The 20,009-nt window shown below is 56.7% G+C and overlaps 1 protein-coding gene across 6 annotated transcripts in view; it reads left to right on the top strand.

Moving 5' to 3' along the window:
* The first annotated feature begins 564 nt into the window (after positions 1 to 564).
* The window catches only part of FAIM2 (Fas apoptotic inhibitory molecule 2), a 46,530-nt gene continuing 27,085 nt past the window's right edge, over positions 565 to 20,009 (top strand). For 4 of the 6 annotated variants that reach the window (XM_073788725.1, XM_033866755.2, XM_073788723.1 and 1 more), the window contains exons 1-11: positions 566 to 728; positions 4,017 to 4,212; positions 6,881 to 6,984; positions 7,402 to 7,466; positions 7,957 to 8,010; positions 14,103 to 14,153; positions 14,483 to 14,522; positions 15,012 to 15,049; positions 15,589 to 15,676; positions 15,951 to 16,046; positions 17,710 to 17,763. In XM_073788725.1, coding sequence (XP_073644826.1) covers positions 714 to 728; positions 4,017 to 4,212; positions 6,881 to 6,984; positions 7,402 to 7,466; positions 7,957 to 8,010; positions 14,103 to 14,153; positions 14,483 to 14,522; positions 15,012 to 15,049; positions 15,589 to 15,676; positions 15,951 to 16,046; positions 17,710 to 17,763 — 801 coding nt within the window. In that variant the 5' untranslated portion in view covers positions 566 to 713. Of the gene's footprint in view, positions 729 to 4,016; positions 4,213 to 6,880; positions 6,985 to 7,401; positions 7,467 to 7,956; positions 8,011 to 14,102; positions 14,154 to 14,482; positions 14,523 to 15,011; positions 15,050 to 15,588; positions 15,677 to 15,950; positions 16,047 to 17,292; positions 17,531 to 17,709; positions 17,764 to 20,009 lie in introns of all 6 variants that reach the window. The other 2 variants (XR_012324414.1, XM_033866754.2) reach the window with 2 other exon arrangements.

A 20,009-nucleotide genomic window follows, 5' to 3' on the forward strand; every position in this document is an offset into this window, starting at 1 on the left:
AGGGGCCTCTTGCTCCCATTTCACAGGTGAGAAAAGGGAGGCAAGGAGAGGTGCCCACATGGCTTGCCCAAAGGCCCACAGGACCTCAGGGCCCAGGGGGCCTTTTGGAAGCCGGTAGGGTAGACAAGACATCGGAGACTTTTCCCACTCCAGCGTGAAGGACGAAATAGAGATGATGAGAGGGGAGGTGGTGATGGAGAAAGCAGGGCCGCATCCAAAGAGGGAGAGGAAACAGGCAGAGGTACAACGGAGCCTGTCAGCGGCAAAGATGGTGGAGAGATAAGGCCCTGACACCCAGCTCCAGTTACAGGCAGGCAGCATCAGCTGGTCGGGTGTCACGGACTCCCGGCCCCTCCTCCCGCCCGCTTGGACCCGTCCACTTGGGCAGTTCCGCAGCGCAGAGCTGCCTGGTTCCTGAGCGGTGAGGATACCAGGAAGGAGGGGGCGGGAGGAAAGGGCTGTGCGCCGCCTCCTCCACTTCCGCTTGCAAATCCGCAGAGGCCTCCGCCGCAGCCTACAGGCCCGCCCTGGCCCCCTCCTCCCCCCATCTCCCGCCCCCCTCCCCGCGTCTGGATGGTACGCTCCGGTCCTCCTGGCCCGGCTGCAGTGGATGTTGCTAGAACCCACGCGGAGGAAGGAAGAGACGCAGGCAGGCTGCGGTGACCCAAGCGGCCGCCCGTGCCTCAGGGACCCCTTCCCGGAGAGACGGCACCATGACACAGGGAAAGGTATCGGCATCTCCCCCACCTGCATCATCCTTCATCCTCTGGTTCCCCCATCTCCCTGTCATCCTAAGCAAACTCTCAGGACCACTGTAAGCATCCTCCCTCGGCTCTTATGCGAAGGTCCTGCGTGGTCCTTGCCGAAGTCAGAGGCCCACAAGGCCTGTTTCAAGGAATGGGTTGTGGCCTCTTCCTGCCCACCAGGTTCATCTCTCCTCCCATCTACATTCCATCAATTGCTTTGGCATCACAGGAGCCTTCACAGACGCCCATGTCCCCTTAAGGAGTCAGCTTAGGCGTCTGGTGTGTGTGTGTGTGTGTGTGTGTGTGTGTGCACACGCATCCCCAGGGTGAGCCCTGAGGCGCAGTCCCTATGGGGCACCCCCACTCTGTCCAATCCCAACCCCAACCATATATTCATCTTTTACACCCTCCACAGAACCCCCCCCCCCCCACCAAACTCCCTGTCATTATTCCATATCTGGATACAGCCCCTGTGGTTGGGGGGTTCCTATGGCAACCCTGCTTCAGGATGTTCTAATTTTTGTTTTCGCTTTGGCCAGACATAGGACTGAATGGGATCGGATAAAACATCTTCTCTTTTTATTCCTGTTTTAGGCCTGAAGTGTAGGGGAGGGGCTGGGGCAGAGACTTGGCTGGCCTAGTAGGGTTATGTAACACCAATAGCCTGTGGAATTACACAACCACCAGGGCCTGGGGCAAAGAAGGAGGGTCCTCTGGCCCTCTGCTTGGGGGTGCTAAGGTTTGGGCAGAGAAAACAGAAGAAGGGCCTCCCTTCCACTCCCCTTCTTTTCTCAGAGATGAGCCTCAGAGCCAATGGCATCTTTCCTGGGCTCTCAGACCCTCCTTTCACTGTTTTTTAAGCTCATCAGGCCTCAAAATGATGTCATTGGGTGATACCACCTCGTGCCATTTGGACAGACTTCACTTGGTAATGCTGGACATTGGGGGTCCAGGGCCTAGGGTCAGCAGGGTGGTTGTTGGTGAGGAGGACGAATCTGGACCGGACTGAGGTCAGAGGTGATAATCCTTTTCCCAGGCACAAGCCCTGGGTCTGGGCTCAGAGAACCTTGGTTCCGGTGGGCTGAAATGGATTCTCCTGGGCATGACCCTTCTGATCTGGGTGATGAAGGGGGCTGGGGAGTGGGAGGGATGAGCCCGGGCCCTACTCCCACAGGCCTGGGTTTTGAGGCCCTTCCCTAAGGACGCAGGGGTGGGGTTCACCATGGTGAAAATGAAGAGCTCCCCGCTCTGCGGATTCTCTCCCTCCATTTCCCACCTCCACCTCCGCCAGTCACTTTGCTGACGCTGCTTCCTGTCCTGAGGTGAATGTATTGCCCCTGCCTCCTCGGCCCCTCACCCCCAGCTTGCTCCCAGGCTTTCTGATGATGGAAAAGACCCCTCCAGTTCAGTCATCCTCAGGGCTGGATGGAAGAAGAAACGTTCCGGTGCTTGTTCATCTCTGGGCTGCCTCAGCTAGATGCTGCTCGCAGAGAAGGAACTTTGCAGCCTTCCTCAGTGGCCCTGCAGGTTTAACTCATTCTTTTTGGAACCAGACCTAAATCCCGTTTGTTTTTTGAGGTTCAGTCCTTTTGGTGACGTTTCAGTTTTCATACCATCCCCGCATCCCCAATCTTCCCTTCCCTGGCGGCATCATTCGGGCCCTCCCAGCCCCTATTTTCTCACCAAAGCTAAACTTGCACATTGTGGAACCGGGGCCATATCTGAGTGTAAATAGACTTGAATTTTCAACCCGCCATGGGATATTTCCCACTGGGCCTCAGTTTCCTCATCTGTAAGATGAAGGAAGGGGCTGAATGAGGAGGTGCTTTCCCCTTCCATCAGTGACAGTCAGATTCTGTTCTGGTTTGAGGGAGAGGCTGAGGTTCCAACAGCATGAGGCCAAAATGGACTCTTAGCCAGGGGCCTCTTGCCCCTCCGCTCCCCTGCAGCCCCCCCATTCCTCTTCCTCTTTTTTTTTTTTTCTTTGTCTGCACTGCCCACAGCATGCAGGATCTTAGTTCCCTGACCAGGGATTGAACCCGTGCTCCCTGCTGTAGAAGCATGGAGTCTTCACCACTGGACTGCCAGGGAAGTCCTCCTCTTCCTCTTTTTTTCCCTCTCCTCTACCCTTTCTGTTTCCCTGCTCTCCCATCCCCACCCTCCTTGGTCATCTCCAGCCCAGCAGAAGGAGGCCAGCCCCAGTGGACGGTACCTGGGCTCTGCAGCCCAGTGGGCCATGTGTGACTCTGAGTCATTCTTCCTCTCTGATCCTCAGTTCCTTCATTTTAAAAACAGGGATCAAAATACAACGAGCAAGGTAGCAGGGAGATTCAATGAGAGGACCTTTCATTCAGTAATACTTTTAAGGGCCTACTACTCTGTGCCAGGCCCTTCCCTGGACCCCAGGGAAATGGTGGAACCATATAGCGCCAGTCCCTGCCCCGGGGGACGGTGACCACCAATGGTGGGCTCTCCTAAGAATTTTCTCCTTCCTCAGTTCTTATCCCAGCTCCAGTGTGTGCCCCTGGCCAGCCCTGACCCCCCTGGAGCTCAGTTCTCCCATCTGTAAAATAGGGAGATTCTTTTTTTTCCAGATTTATTGGGGTATAATTGACAAATAGAAATTGTATATATCTAAGGTGTGTGATATTTTGATATACATATAACTTGCGGAATGATTACCACAATCAGCCTGGTTAACACATCCATCACTTCACATAGTTACCTTCTGTGTGTGTGTGTGTGGCAAGAACACTTATGATCTACCCTCTCAGCGAATTTCGAGTACACAATACAGTATTGTTAACTATAGTCACCAGGCTGCAATTAGATCTCCAGAACTTTTTCGTCGTGCATAACTGAAACTTTGTGCCCTTTTGACCAGTATCTCCCCATTCCCCCCACCCCCCAGACCCTGGCAACCACCATTCTACTCTGTACTTCTACGATTTCGACAATTTTAGATTCCACATATAAGTGAGATCCTGCAGTTTTTGTCTTTCTGTGTCTGGCTTATTTCACTTAGCATGATGTCCTCCAGGTTCACCCATGTTGTTGCAAATGACAGGAATTCCTCCTTTTTTAAGGCTGAATAATATTCCACCGTATATATACCCCACATAAAATAGGGAGGTTCTTGTCTGCACCACTGCCATTCCTAGTGCAGGTGAGAAAGTACCCATGGAAGTTCCAGAAATTGAGGGGCTGGGGAAGAGGACTTAGAAGGTGCCCTCTCCCTGGTGACTGTCTCTCTCTGCCTCTACTCCACAGCTCTCTGTGGCTAACAAGGCCCCCGGGACAGAGGGGCAGCAGCAGGCGAATGGTGAGAAGAAGGAGGCTCCAGCAGTGCCTTCGGCCCCGCCCTCCTATGAGGAGGCCACTTCTGGGGAGGGGCTGAAGGCAGGAGTCTTCCCGCCAGCCCCCTCGGCTGTGCCTCTCCACCCCAGCTGGGCCTATGTGGACCCTAGTAAGTCTCTCAGTTCCTGGAGGCTGGAGCATCAGGGGGAGTGGTGGGCCCAGATGGAAAACCTGCATAGGAAGAAGTTGCCCAGAAATAGACGCACTGTATGGTTGTTGTATGAGGCTCTGATGTCAAAGGTTTGGGATTTGGAGGACTGTTCTGAGGGTAGGTCAAGGAGACCTCCATGAAGAAGGACTGATACAGTTTCTGCAGTCATAATTCCCTTGGATGGGGAAGAGGGGCTTTTTCAAGTCACCAAGCTAGGGCAAAAAGAGGGGACAGATGGGGGAGAAAAACCAGGGGCTGTCCTAGAAGAAAGGGTTGCAGAGAGGGAGTGAGGGAGGTCAGAGTGGACACAGGAAGGAGCAGTACGAGGCTACAGCTAACTGTGGCCTCAGCTGGGGCTGCCTCCCTGTGAGTGTGGGTGCAGTTTGCTGACACGCTGGCTGATCTGAAACCAGTCCCCGTGGAGGCCCCAGGGTTGTTTAGGGCGGGGGCCTGAGGATCCACTTCACTCATCACTCTCCTTGTCTCTCTACCCTTCCCCAGGCCTTAACTGGGGGCAGGAGAGCAGGATGTGGGGAAGGTGTGTGGATGCCAGCCTTAGCATCCCTCAGGGCCAGGCACGATTCCTAGGCCGACCCACCCGGGCTGACGCCAGCTCCTTGCACACTAAGAATCGGGCTGGTAGGGGGCCCTCTGTTCGGTGTGGCAGCCTGTGGGAGCTTTGCCTCAGGGCTGGGAATGTACAGCTCCCGCAAGCTGCAAGGAAGTCTTCCTCGGCCCCCTCGGCCCCCTCCCCCACCTTGTCACCCCACCCCCACCCCCAGCAGAATTCTAGAAGGGATCCTGGGGACAATGCCTCAGACCGTCTCTACTCAGGAGGAGCGGCCACCATGGTCCACACCTCCCACCACAGAGCCCTTCAGCCCAGACCCAAGCAGACCCACCCCACCGTCATCTACTGGAGGGCCTTTGAAGGTCTGGTGTTCGTGGGAGCCCTTCCTCCTGCCGCTGACACCCACAGGACTGCTTTTTCTCTCCTTTTCTCCCCCTCTGTGGCCTGGCCATTTGGGCTTTGGTGGGGGACGTGGACAGAACATGAAGGAGTGAAGGATAAGAGGTTGAGGGTCTCCAAGCCCCAGGTTGGCAGTGGGTCCACCTCCCTCCCCCTTCCTCATTTCCCATATCCTGGTTGCCAGGACTGGCTGCCTTAAGGAATGTTTTCCAACGAACTGTCAGGGCAGAGGAAGGCAGCTCATTTCAGTCAGCACGTGACAAACATTTACTAAGCGTGCACCAGGCACCGTGTCTGGCACTGAGCTAATTTCTGGGGATGCATTGATTTGCAAGCCCTTCCCTCACAGAGCTGACAGTGTAGACAAGTAAATGGATGATTACCACATGGTGAAAGGCAGTGATGGAGGCCTTGGCAGTTCAACTAACCCGCCTGACAGTCAGGGAAGACTTCCTGGAGGAAGGGGTATCCATGAGGGGAGTCCTGAAGGATGGCATGTATTAGCTTGGTGAAGAGGTAGGAAAATGAGTGTCCAAGGCTGAAAGAAAGAATGTGCAGGGGCCCAGAGGCAAGAGAGCACATTGCTGAAAAAAATATAGTCAGGCTGGAGAAAAGTAGAAGGGAGTAGTGTGCAGTGGGGCTGGAGGACTCGTGGGAGGCTGAGGAGGCTTTGTTAAGGAACTTGAACTTGAGTAAAAGGCAGTGAGGAGCCATCAAAGAATTTAAAGCGGGACAGTGCCGAGGGCAGATTTGAAAGGCCAAGACAGGCTCTTGCTGTGGAGGGGAAGGTCATGGAGAACTTGCAGGGATGGTGGAGAGCAGAGCGGACACATCTGAGGCCTTAGGAATGACCCAGACGAGGGATGGAAGAGAGAGGGTGGTGTTGTCAGCGTCAGGCACAGAGCTTTCACTTTTCTCCGTTTCATCCCCGTGAGGTGGGTATCACTAACCCATATCCCGGAAGAGACAAAGAAGGCTGGTGACTTGCTTAAGGCTGCACAGCTAGTCAGTCCTGGGGAGGGATCCACGTGTTTGCTTACAGAGCCCATGCTCTTCCAAAAGCCTGAGTTCTGGGACCAGGCCCCCAAGCTTTACCCACACCCACATGCCACTTCTTGCCCTTGTCCTGGCTCTGTTTCCCCTCCAGCCTCCCCCAGCTCTGGTTCCCAGCTGGAGCACCAGCAGGTCCACCCCACCTACGAGTCCCCAGTTCCCACCCCCGGGACCTCAGAGCAAGCCGGGGTAGGACCTTTGACTCTGGGATGTGTGAGGTAGCCCCGGGGGAGTGGCTGTCCTTCTCTGATTCTCAGCCACAAGGGAGCCAGACTGTCCAGGAAGGGGGATGGGGGGGCACAAGCGGGAAGGGCCACATTTGTATGGCAGAGCTTGGGCCCCAGGGAGCTCCCGCTTGGGGTGGGAAGGGGAGATGACAGTTCCTTCTCACACTCAGAACAGGAAAGGTGAGGGGCAACCTGGGAGAGATCTGGGATCTCTGTGGGATGGGATGGGGTGGGGCAGGAGGAGGTTTGAGAATGGGGCCAGAGAGAAGGGCGTTGCCTGGTCCAGAAAGCCAGTCTGACAAAAGGTAGCTCTGAGCCGTTGCGGGTGGTGTTTATGTGTGTGGGAGCGCTCACGGCCCTCCCCCTGCCCATCCAGGCAGCAGCTCTAGCTATGAGAGTGGTTTCCCCACTGGAGACCATGAGCTCTTCACCACCTTCAGTTGGGACGACCAGAACGTTCGCAGAGTCTTCATCAGAAAGGTAACTGTCTCCCCCAACTCTCCCAGACTGGGAAGCTGGGTGGGGGGAGCCTCTCGAGAAGCCGCTGGCCCAGTCTCCTGCCCAGAGGCCATCCCTCTCCCCATCCTTGTGATGCCAACTGACGGCACCTACTGGGAAGTTGGGGTGCCCACTGCCCCCTGCTGCGGCTGAACACGTGGTCTCTTCTCTCCAGATGCCATGGGTGTGGGCTCTGGAGCGTCTTTGCTGTCCTTTCGCCTTGTCCTGGATTCATTCCGATGCCCCCTAAGAAGGAGGGTGGAAGGCCCAGGATGCGGGTCTGGAGGGTAGATGGAGTCGCCGGGAAGTTGGGGTCTCCCTAAGCCTTGCTGGGGCCCTGAGCCTCTCTGGCCCCCAACAGGGCCCCCCAAGCTGAGCGGAACCCCCTCCCACCCCCAGGTCTATACCATTCTGCTGATCCAGCTGCTGGTGACCTTGGGTGTCGTGGCTCTCTTTACCTTCTGGTGAGTTGGCTGTGTGGAGCAGCACGTTCCACGGGTGGTGGCGCCAGGTCTCGGCCTGGGGAGGAGGGTCCAGAGTCAGACTGTTCTTAGAACCGTCTGCCTGAAGATGCTGGTGCAGGGCAGCGGCCCACCTCATGCTGGGAAGAACCTTAGACTGTGCACAGGGAGGGGTCCTCCGTCCAGCTGGGGGTGGCCCCGTGCTTTCTGGGCCTGCAGGTGTCTGTGAAGCAGTTGTTCCTCTCAGATGCAGCAGCCCTACACCTGGGCGCACCCAAGTCTCAGCCTGAGACTGGGAGACTGTGGCTGGAGCTCCCTCCCCCACCAGGGGTGTGGTCTCTCCTTTCTTCCTCTCTGAGTCCTGTGAACTGGCGGGTGGGGCGGGGGGTGGGGGGGTGGGGAGGTGGGGGGGTGGCGGGGGCAGGTGCAGAGGTTGAACTAGAAATGGAGACAGAGGGTAAATTCTGATTCTCTCTCCCTCCCTTCTCTGCAGTGACCCCGTTAAGGACTATGTCCAGGCCAACCCAGGCTGGTACTGGGCATCCTAGTAAGTATACCCAGGCCCCTTCCCAGAACACCCTCCACAGCCAAGGTGGGAAATCTCCGCTGACAGAATCCCAGCCCATGACCTCTCCCCATCCCATAGGAACCGCCTCATAAGAGCAGGGCCAGAAGGGGCCTTCTGGGGTGTGTAGAGCTGAGGGGGGGGGAGATGGGCGTTGGTTCTGGTGCCTGCCCAAGGAGGGAAGGGTGGAAGTGGGGTCATGGCTAGGGAGACCCAGACCTTGGCCTGGAGGAGAAGGGGGGCTGGGACACCTTGGCCCACACTAATGATGATGTTGCTACTCAATATTAACGTAGTTGTTATTAATGCTTGTGAATTATTAATCATAAGAGATACCACTTATAAAGTGCCTAATAAGGGCTGGGCATTGTTCTATGTGCTTGATATGCAGTGTTGCATTCACTCCTCAGAAAACTAAGTCTCAGAGAGGTTGAGTAATTTGCCCAAGGTCACACAGGTAGGCCGTGGTAGAGCTGGGATTCAAACCCAAGCTTCAGGTTGAGGCTTGTACTCTTAACCCCTCTACTTGGCAGACTCCCTTCCCCTCGAGCAGTTGGCTTCTGCTTATATACTCTACTCTTTAAGGAGCATGGCAGGGAACTTTAGAGGTTATTCTGACCCTCCTATGTGGGCAATTAAGGAGTCATTCTGGATACTTCCAGGCCAGACCACCCTGTTCAAAGCAGAACTACTGTCAGCAAAGTCTCCTTCAGCACCTACTGTGAGCCCAGGCCAGAACTGGAGCTGGTGGAGAGGAGGCCTCTGCAGGGGAAGGTGGTGGGCATACAAGGCAACCTGTGAAAGAGCAGCATTCAGAGGAGGGGGAGCCCTCAGTCCATGTCAGCGGGTGCGCCTCAAAGAATGAGCCAAGGGCCTGGGGACTGGGGTGACTTAAGTAGAAGCTTGGGAGTGGGAGCGCACGTGGTACATTGGGTAAATTAGGGACCAGGCTGGCGGAGCACTGCAAGCCTCCGTGAGGGGAATCGGGACATCCCAGAGAGAAGCGAGGCCTTCCGGGGTGGAGGCTCTGAATGTCCACCCAAGGAGCTTGCACACTACAGCTGTCCCAGGCCTGTTCCTGGATGGGGGTCTGGTGGGAACGTAGGCTCAGCCCAGAGCCTCCTGGACCACCCGAGCCCAGAACAGTCCCAGAGTGGGCCTCAAGTTAACAAAAGCCAGCCAAAGCCCGACAGGAAGGAGACATCCTGGCCTCTGGGGCTCCCCGGAGGAGTGGAGGAGGAGCTCAGCCAAGTTGGGGATCCCAGGGGAGGAGACATTCACACCCAGAGCCTTTCTTAGGGCACAGGACAGAGGGCCTGTCTGCAGACCAGGCAGGGAGGCGGGCATTTGGGGGGATGGGGGGCACTGTAGGCTAAAACTGATGAGGCCCCAGGAACTGCCACCCCAGCCAGCCCCCGTGGCGGGTTGGCATGGCTCCCGGCACATCAGCACCGCCTGGCAGCCTCTGCGCCCTGCCACCTCGGGAATGCGGTCCCCAGGCCCCTCGTCAGGCCTGCTGCGGGAGGGTCTTTGGGACTCTGTGCCCTAAGCAGATGGTGGCAGGGGGACAGTCCAAGAATAAGCAGGCTCTAGAATTGAGGGCAGGGTCCACCCCACTGAGAATGGTGTGAGAATTTGACCTCTGAATGGTGAGAGGTCCTTCCTCCTCAGCATCTCCAGGCAGAAAACAGATGCTGTCCCAGACTCAGGGGTGGGTGGGTGTGGAGAGAAGTCGGAAGTGGGCATGGACCGTGTGCTTTCCATGGAGCGTCGCCAAGCCTTAAAGGTGCTTGGGAATTCACCACCAAGATGCTGCCCTGTTCTCTAGAAAGCCAGCCTGTTGCTCTGCCCCATCCTGCCCCCTCCCCACATCGCTATCCAGTCCTGAGTCTGCCTCTGGGTCTGAGACCTAGCAGGTCTGACACCTAGTGGGTCTCACGTCCTCCAAATACCAAGCCCTTAATAGCAGTAAGAATAAAACAGGTCTTTTTCTATGTATGTAGCACTGTGCCATGTGATTTGCAAATATTCTTCATTTGATCCTTAACAACAGCCCTACGAGGCAGATACAGTTATTATCCCCATTTTTTTTTTTTTAAAGAAGACGTTGGGGGTAGGAGTTTATTAATTAATTTATTTTATTTTTGCTGTGTTGGGTCTTCGTTTCTGTGCGAGGGCTTTCTCTAGTTGTGGCAAGCGGGGGCCACTCTTCATCCCGGTGTGCGGGCCTCTCACTATCGCGGCCTCTCTTGTTGCAGAGCACAGGCTCCAGTCGCGCAGGCTCAGTAGTTGTGGCTCACGGGCCTAGTTGCTCCGCGGCATGTGGGTTCCTCCCAGACCAGGACTCGAACCCGTGTCCCTTGCATTAACAGGCAGATTCTCAACCACTGCGCCACCAGGGAAGCCCTATTATTCCCATTTTATACATGAGAAAATTGAGGCTCAGAGAGAAGATGTTTCTTCCTAAGCAGCAGAGCCAGGATTGAACCCTGTCTTTCTGATTGAGAAGCTCGTGCACTTCCCCTCCATGCTCTGCTGCCTCCCCACAGCCTGGGACTGGTCCTGGAGCATCATAAGTTGGGGGAGGACACTGGGTTTGGACCCTGGCCTCCACCTGAGCCTCGTGCCTTGGTCTTGACATTCTGTAAACAGACCACGGCTCTAGCTCAGGCCCTGAGGCCCAGGCTCTGACAAGCAAGTCTGTCTTTCACTTCTTCTGTGATTTATTCTTCGCTCCCTGGGATGGCAGCCTTCCAGCACCACCCCCTCCCCCCGCCCACTCTTTCTCCAGGCCCCAATCATCTCCCTCAGTGGGCTCTCGCCTTATTATCTGATTGCTTCCTCTGAGCCTTGGCAGCGGGAACTGCGGGCCTCCCTACCGTGCAGGGGAGGAGTGAGGGCTGTGGGGTGGAGGTGGGGGGACCGGACAGAGGAGGAAAAGTGTGAGACCAGACTTGGGGGAGGTGGGTCCGAGCCTCTCCAGGAAGCTGTCAGTTAGCCAGGTTCTAGTTATAATAATAACAACTCCCATCTTCAGGTCCCTACCCAGTGCCAGGCTCTGTGCTCAAGGCTGGACTGCATGCTCTCATTCAGTCCTCGCTACAGCCCAGTGAGTTGGTACCAGCATTCCCGTTTTACAAAGCAGGAGGCTGGAGCTCTGCAATTAAGTAGCTGTTCAAGGTCACACGATGGTGGTGGCAGAGCTGGGATGTGAAATGAGGGTCAGGCTCCCAAACTGCCCCATACGCTCCAGGTCATCCGTCCCTCTGCCCTTCCTCCCGACCACTCGTCTTGAGGGTTGAGGAGCTCTGGACCAGAGAGAAAAGGAGGCTGGGCCCTGCCCTCAGGAAGCTTCCAGTCTGGCCAGGGAGACAGGCCCCACAACCAGGATACACATAGACAAGGGTATTATTATTATTATTGTTGTCGAAGTGACTGGTGACTCAAGGGAGACCGAAAGAGAGCAGATGCTGGGGTATTTCTTAACAACTGGGGCAGGACGACTCCACTGTTCCTCACGGAACAGGATGGCCTGCAGCCCTGGCCCTGGCACTGAGAACCCCTCCATCACTGTGACAGCAGTGATGCCTCATTTGAGAACCACTGAAGAATAGGAGAGGGTGAGGATGGAGGGCTCCTGCTTACCAAATGCAATAGGCTCGTCTCAACCCCTACCTTCCCTGTGCTTTCACATTTCACCCAGAAATACATAAAGATTGCCTAAGCCGTGCCAGGCCCCGGGTTGGACAATAGGTTGTTCCAGGTGCTACATCTGGGTGGGGATCAGATGAGCAGACCCGTGGGGTGTGGGGTGCAGGCTTTGGTTGAGTTATGCCCGTGGTGCACAGAGGAAGCCCCTCCAACCTCAGCCCCAGGCATCCTCGCCAGTCGGTCCTTTCCAGTAGAGGCAGAGAGTGGTGGGCACGCTGTGAGGGTGCAGAGGGCCATGAGGGTAGATGGAGGGGCGGAGTGCGGTGTGGGATGGGCTGCAGAGGTAGGCGGGGGGGGGGGGGGCGGATCAGGCAGGGCATCACCAGGTCTTTGGAATTTTAAACAGGAGAGTCACATGATGGGATCTGCCTATAGCTTTGAGAGTGGAAGGCAGGACTGGAGGCAGAAGGACCCGATAGACAGAGATGACCCGACCTAAAAGGGTGGTCGTGGGGATGGAGAGAAGGGGACAGATTTGAGAACTGCCTGGGTAGAGGATCAGCAGGTCCAAGTGATTAGCTGGGCATGGCAGAGTGAGAGTCAAGGCTGACCGAGGTCGCTGGTTGGGTGACTCGGAGGCTGCATGACATCCTCTGCAACAGGGGATGCAGGAGAAGGAGCAAGGAAGAGGGCAGGTTCGGCTCTAACCTGCTGCATAACAGCCGTGTTTGCCCAGCAGGCAGTTGGGTATTCAGGTCTGAGGTTGAGAAGGAAATTCTAGATCAGAAATATGGTGTGTGAGTCATAAGCATCTGCCTGATAAAGGGAGTCCTAGGAATGAGTGAGCCCACCCAGGAGGATCATGAAGGGAGACCCTGTGCTGAAGGAGATGGAGAAGGAGTGACCAGGGAGGTAGGAGGGGACCCAAGGCTGTGTCCTTGTGGGACCAGGGAAACAACGAGAGAGATCAGGTGTCAGCATGTCCAGGTCAGATAAGGATGGACAAGTGTCAGTTGGACTCAACAAAGTCATAGTGATGTGGCAAAGCCAGCTCTCATTAAGTGGGACAGGGGCTGGTTTGTTAAGTTGAGGAGTGATTGTGAGTTGGAGAAGGTGCCGTGAGTGGAGACAACTTTCTGAAGAAGCTTGACTGTGAGGGTGGGTAAAGTGGCAGTAGCTGGAGCCGGGAAAGATGTTGGTTAAAGATGGAGAACAGCTGAGGAGGTTTGTGAGGGAGAAGATGTAGCAGTCGATGGCAGGGCAGTTGAGGGTGTGGGACCCAGAGGCTTGGGGGGATTCACCTGGGATGGGAGGAGGGACAGGAGGAAGGACACATAGATGCATGACGCGATGTTTGCAGGCGGCAGGCAGGGAGCCAGTGGAGCCCCCCACCTCATCTCGAATCTTTCTGGGACACATCAGGCCAGACCAGGCAGGAGAGTGAGGCAGCCTGGGAGGTTTGCAGATGAAGGAGGATGGTTGGCGTTGTTGCTGTAGGGGATGCGTGAGAGAACCGAGGAGGGAGATGGGGAAGGATGACAGGTGCCGTGTGTTGAGGGCACACTGAGAGCTGGAGACCATGCATTGGTGTAGGCACCAATCTAGGTAGACATGAGCATGCCCCAGCCTTGGGTCTTCAGCCCTCATGTCCCACCTCCTGGACTGGCCTCCACCTCCACTGCTCTCCAGAAAATCCTTAATCCTCGACCCCTGTCTCTGGGTTCCACCTGAGCTTCCTGCCAGTCTCCCAATGGATACGGCCACCTGATCCAGAAATTCATGCCACAGGTACTTCTTGCTGTGCCAGGTGCTGGCAGGACAGACAAGATCATTGTAGGTAGTGACAGAGCCAGGGAAAGGCCTAAAGGAGGCAGTATGGGGTAGTGGTTATAAGCCAGGACTCTGGAGGAGGAAGCCTGTGTTCTAACCCTGCCTCTGCCATGTGGTAGCCGTATGACCTTGGACAGCTCACCTGGCCTCACTGTGCCTCAGTTATAAAGTGAAGAACGTGCTTCCTAGAGAAGATAGGAGGGTTATATTAGCTAATCCTCATAAAGCATGTAGCCCTCTGCCTGGCATATGGAGAACACTGTATATGAGCTTTTCAAAATATATATAAGTAATAAGGTATTGTCTGGGGGGAACCACTTTGCACTGGGTGGTCAGCTACCACATGGCACCCAAGATTCAGTATTTCTAGAAGCAGGCTCATCTTACTCCCCTTCCTTTCTTTTGGAATTACACCATCACCCTGCCCATTGCAAGGTTCTGAGATGATCGTGCGCTTAACCAACCCCTGCCCCTGGCCCGTGGCAGCCTGCTTGGTGCCCTGTGGGCAGGGGTGGCAGAGAGTGGGACGAGCAGGGGCCTGGGCGGAGGGCCTTCAGGGGCGGCCAGCTCTCGCATCCGTCTGTCTCTCACAGCGCCGTCTTCTTCGCGACGTACCTGACCCTGGCCTGCTGTTCTGGACCAAGGTATGATGACGGCTTGAGGAGCAGCATGGCTGTGGGAACGTGAGCAGGACCTTGGAAGTCCTGGCCCCAGTCCTGCTTGCCGCCAGTGCACCCCTGAGACGGCCCCATCCTTCTCTGGGCTCCATCAAGGCCTGCCCCTCCCTCCTTTACTTGGCACCTCGGGGCGGGGGGAGGGTGAAGGCACAGATGGGGGCACGTGGGGATGTGGCTGAAGGAAGAAGCTCCGAGGCGTGGGGGTGAGTTTGTGGGGGAGCCCTCGGACAGCATGACCCAGCCTGTGCTGCAGGCACGCCCCCTCTCTCCTCTGAACTCGGTGGCTTGCCTTACAGGAGGCATTTCCCCTGGAACCTGATCCTCCTGACCATCTTTGTAAGTGATGTGGGGACAGATGCTGAGTGGGGATGGGGGGAGGAGGGTGAAGGGTGAGCTTCCAGGGCTAGGAGTTGGAGGTAGCTGATGTGAGGTCACTGGGGGTGGCAGGGGTATTTTCGCCCCACTTCTTCTGCAAAGACACCCCACCCTCTCTTTCCAAATAGCCTTTCTCTCCCCACTCCATCCACTCCCTCTTTCCGTTGTGATTTTGTTTTTAAGAGGTTTGTATGGGGACTCTCAGAGCTATGGATAACAAGAGCTGGGGGTGGGGGGAGGGTGTGAATCTTAGAAAGGGGGACGAGCAGGGCTGCAGAAAAAAGAAAGGGACGGCTGGGACCTCCTTCACCGGGAGAAATCCTGGAGGTAAATGTGTGTGTGAGCAAAGCAGACTCAGAGTTGAGGGGTACACACAAGGGGTGGAGACCCAGGCTGGCCCTTGAAGGTGTCTGGGCCCCCAGCATTCCCTCATCCTGCTTCTCCTTTCAGACCCTGTCCATGGCCTACCTCACTGGGATGTTGTCCAGGTAAAGGGGCCAGGGTGAAGGGGGCTGGCCACACCCTGAGGGGAGCTGCCCCAAGCACAGTCCTTCCAGGGAGCGTTTGGACGGGGTGGGGTGGGGCGTTCAGGCAGGCAGGAGACGTGGGCTTGGAGCGCGCTCCTCCCGCACTCGGCCTCCAGGACCTGGCCAGGCTGGTGGGTGGGGGTGGGAGACGGAGGAGAGCAAGGTGACACCTCTCAAGCTGCAGCTGAAAAGACCCCAGGTTCATGATCACACAGTTCCCTATAAGCCACCTCCAGGCACCAGCACAACCCCTCCCCACCCCCACTCCCACCTCTTCGAGATCCTTCTAACAGGATTCTGAGTGTGAGCATGTTGGGGAGGATGGGTCCCAGTAGAAAGGATGAGGAGGCAGAGAGAAGGGGGATCCTGGGAAAGGGGAGAGGCTGGGAGCCAGAGGTCGTGGGATCAGGTCCTGGCAGAAGGGGAGGACCTGGGAGGGGGGCAAGGGGAGACCAGAAGCCCTGCCCTGAAGCCGACCCCCTGGCCTGCCCGTCCTGCAGCTACTACAACACCACATCTGTGCTGCTGTGCCTGGGCATCACGGCCCTCGTCTGCCTCTCGGTCACTGTCTTTAGCTTCCAGACCAAGGTCAGCCCTGGGGCCTTCGGGCTGGGGAAGGTTGGTGGGGGGCGGGGGCGGTGGGCTGCAAGCTCGGATTCCCCAGCTGGGGGAGGTAAAAGGCATGCGTAGTGTCTGGGGGGGCCGCCTGGGATGGGAGGGGGAGGAACAGCGGGTTCTGGGGTGAGCACGGGAAGGTGGCCTGCTGCCTCGGCCTCAGCCTTCTGGCCAGCACACCGCCATGCCGGGCCGCTCTGTGCAGGCCTGAGGGCCCCGGCAGCTGACGCCCGTCCTACCCCTGCAGTTTGACTTCACGTCCTGCCAAGGTGTGCTCTTCGTGCTGCTCATGACTCTCTTCTTCAGTGGACTCATCCTGGCCATCCTCCTGCCCTTCCAATATGTGAGTCTCCAGGTCTCCAAGCCGGCCCCGTGGGGATGGCGGGGGTGGGACTGCCGGCCCGAGGGTGCCGTTTCCTCCTACACCCTCCAGGGAAGGCCGCGAGCCAAGGGCTCACAGCCTGCCATCCTGTCCTGCCCCGGGCTGCTTGGCAGTGTAAGCGAACAATGAAGCGAGGCTTTTCTTGACAGGTCTGGGCACCTGCCCACTCCACAAGCCACATCCGCTTCACCTTTCCCATCTTCTCCACTAGCGGGGAGGTGAGGCTGAGGGGGAGGGCTCAGATCATTTAAACCCTAGGCCGGGGAGGGGGCTCCGGAGCTCCCTGGGGCCACCAGGCCCAGAGGGGCCCTGAGGAAGGGCTTCCTGGGCCCCTTGGGGGATCAGTCAAGTGCAGGGAGGCAGGATCTGGCTGTCCAGGCAGGCGGGAAATGGGACAGTGGGGCTCCGAGCATACCCCTGCCCCATGAGGGTGTCCATGGCGACAGCTGAATCTCAGCTCTTTAAGAAGTGTCCGGCCTGCCTGGGAAATCCCACTAAGACTGCTCAGGGCTCAGTGACCCATTCCAGGAACTCAGGCTGCTGCAGGTGGAGAAGGGGCGGACTTAGGGCATCACAGGAGGGGGTTTGAACCCTGGGAACCCAAGAGAGCAGCTGTTGGACCCGTGCTGAGGGCTCAGGGCTTGTACCTGCCGCTACCTCCTCTTAGCTACCTCTAGTACGGGGGTCCCCCACTGCCCCTTTGCTGCCAGGCTGAGAGCAGTATTCCTCACTCCCCCTCCCTACCCCATCCTGCCCAGCCCCAGGTTATTGCCTCCCAGTCCAGAACGTCAGGATTGGTTCTGGCATTTCCTTGGCTCTTCCCAGGATCCTGTTGACGAAGGGAGGAGCCGGAGCTGGCCTGGGGGCCCTCTGTGTATCTAGGATGGGGGGAGGGATACAGGAAGGGGCCTCAGAGCTTCCAAGAACCCTTTATCGACCCGGGTCAGGCTGATGGAATGCCTGTGTTTCCAGGAGTCTTCTGCGGGAAGGCTCTTCAGAGGGCACTGTTCGTTTGGCACCTCTTGCAAGGTTTCCGCACTCAGCTGGGTGCCCCTGAGGCCTGGGGGGAGCAGAGGTTGGGAAGGGGTGCTGTTCCAGCCTCTGCAGGGGATCCCAGCAAGCACAGCTGGCAGGGATGCCAGATGCCCCCCCAACCCCTGGGCCTAAGTCTTTGTCCCCTTCTACCTGAGCCCCTTTACCCACACAGGCAGAGCCAGGAAGCTCCCGACATGGGGACAGACGGCACAGGGATGAGTCCACACTGGGAGAAGGGCACAGCCTCAGGCCAGACCCAGGCTGGGAGGATGGCAGGGACCCCATAGGATGAGTCACCCTGGGCCAGCCTGAGCCTGGGGCTGTGTGTGGAGGAAAGAAGTGCTGGCCCGTCTGGACCTCGCCTGCCAGCCCTCCAGGATCACTGTTACCCTGGGGCTCCCCCACCCACCGTGAGCACGCAGGGGATTAAGGACCTCTCAGTCTGGGGCAGGGTTGGGGGGGTGAGAGAGGGCCCCCACTGGGGAGGTCTGTGCCACACCCTCCATTCCTGGACTGATCCCTTCTCCCTGCCCCTCTGCCGCACTGCCCATCTCGCCATCCTTGAGCCCACTTTTTGTCTGCCCTGCAGGTGCCCTGGCTCCATGCAGTGTATGCCGTGCTGGGAGCAGGCGTGTTTACGTTGGTGAGTGTGGCCTCCCGGGGGCCCTGCCTTCTCAGCCTCCCACCATGTCCTCAGGTCCCTCCACCATCCCCATCTTCCTCATAGTCCTCTTCTCTGAACCCTTGTGAAGTACCAGTGGGCGCAGAGGGGCTCAGTGCTGTCAGGTCTCTAAGACAGACCAGCTGACCTGGGCAGAGGGGCAAGGAAGGTCGTAACAACAGGATTGACGCTTTAGACAGAGCTGGGAAGAGGTACCCCTGACTCCTGGGGAGGTTCAGTGCTGCTTGTTGGGGTGGGAGAGTGAGGGTGTCCCAGCCGCATGGACTAAGTTAGTCCTTGCTCTGCTGGGAGTAATCTGGGAAGGCTTCTTGGAGGAAGGGAGATTCCAGGTACCCTGTGACAGATGCACTTAGATTGAGCTTGTCCTTGGCCGTCCTCACCAGACTGAGAGTGTTAATGATGATGATTATGGTTATGGTAACAATGAGAGCTGGTATTTTTTGAGCACTTGCTTCTCCCACAGCAAGCTCTGCACACGTACTGAATCCTCACCATAACTCTATAAACTAGGTTCTGCTGTTCTCAGATTCAGATGAGGAGCCTGAAGCTCAGAGACTTTAAATGACTTGCAGACAGCAGACAGCCTCCTGGAAGTGGAGGGTTAGACTGGGGATCCGCACAGATGGCTCCAGAGCCCCACTCAGGGTCTGAGGCTAGGTGGGGAAGGGAGTGGGGTGGCTGGAGGCAGATGCCCAGGAGATGCAGGTGACCAGGGGCAGATGTCTGCCTAGAGCAGCCCAACACAGGTCCTTCGCTCAGTGGGCTCCCAGCACCTGAATGTGACAGTGCACCAGGGCAAGCCTGTGTTGGTGACATCTTCTTATGTGGTGGGGTGGCATCCAAGGTAAATGTCCACTGCCAGTGGGAGCAGTGACCAGACCCTCCTGTCCCTCACTGGTGTTTTCAGCTCAACTCAGTCTGGTCAGAGTTCTGGGCTTAATCACAGGGTCCAGAGGCTTATGGCTGACAGAGTGGGGGAGCAGAGATGGGGGGAAAATAGGGGGTCAGAACTATGAGCAGAGACTGTGGGGGTGTGGATAGGGATCGAGCCAGGAATGGAGGTGTGGTAGATTCATTCATTCATTTCCACAGGTCTTTATTGAGCACCTACAAAGTGTGAGGTGTGTGCTATGTGCCCAGGATGCCACAGTCAGCAGGAAGGGCACAGTGCATGGCACACAGTGGCACTCAGTAAATACCTATGGAGTAAATGGCCTCCAGGCTCAGAAGCTGAGGGCTGGACAGGACTGAAAAAGGGGTCTAGTGAAACTTCAAGCCTCTCATTTTAGAGATGAGAAAACTTAACCCCAAAGAAGTTAAGTGATTTTTCTAAGGTTTCCCTGCAAGATAATGGTAAATCAACTAAGTGTGATTGACCTTGGTCAAGACTAGGGTGACCAACTTATCCCAGTTTACCCAGAACTTTCCCAGTTTTAGCACTGAAAGGCTCACTTCTTGGGGGAACGCCCTAGGAACTCCAAGGTTGGGCAAACCAGGATGGTTGGTCATCCTGCGGCACTAACTTCTCTGGCTCCTGGTCAGCACTCTTTCCTGCACACAGTACCTGCTAAAGACAAAGTTTGATGAAAAGGTTGGGGTGGGGGTGGGGTGTCGGCTAGGAGGAAAGGAAGGAGGGTCAGACTGAGGGGAGGGAGACTGGGGAGGCCTCAGAGGACAGCGTTTGCCAGGGACACATGGAAGAAGAGGGGTCCGTGCCGGGCAGAGCGGGAGGAGGGCGAGCGCTGATGGAGGGTCAGGGAGTTTACTTGGCTTCGCGCCGATCAGGACACAGCACGTGTGTCAGCTATGCGGGGAGGCTGTGTGTACAAGTTGGGTTGGATGAACAGTAATCCTTTAAATTCGTTTAATAACCCCTTGCATTATTAGAATAATAAAAATAATCCCAACCATCTGTTCCACCCTTTACATTTTACAAAGCACTTTCACACCTATTACCTCACTGGATCTCCATCACAACCCAGGGAGGGAGGTAGTGCTGCTGTTAGACCTGCTTTCTACATGTGAAGACCCGCTTTCCACATCCGAAGTCCCGGGTGTTAAGGGGCTGGCACAGGGTCCCACCTCCAGGAAGGGGCCGATTTAGGACAGGACCCAGGTGTCCTGTGCCCAGCCTGGTGCCATTGCCAGAACCCCCATTGTCCCTCTCAAAGAGGACAACTTCTGTTGGCTTGAAGTGGGGAGAGGCT

This window comes from Tursiops truncatus, chromosome 11 (genome assembly GCF_011762595.2).
Source record: "Tursiops truncatus isolate mTurTru1 chromosome 11, mTurTru1.mat.Y, whole genome shotgun sequence".
In the NCBI taxonomy this organism is placed as follows: Eukaryota; Metazoa; Chordata; class Mammalia; order Artiodactyla; family Delphinidae; genus Tursiops; species Tursiops truncatus.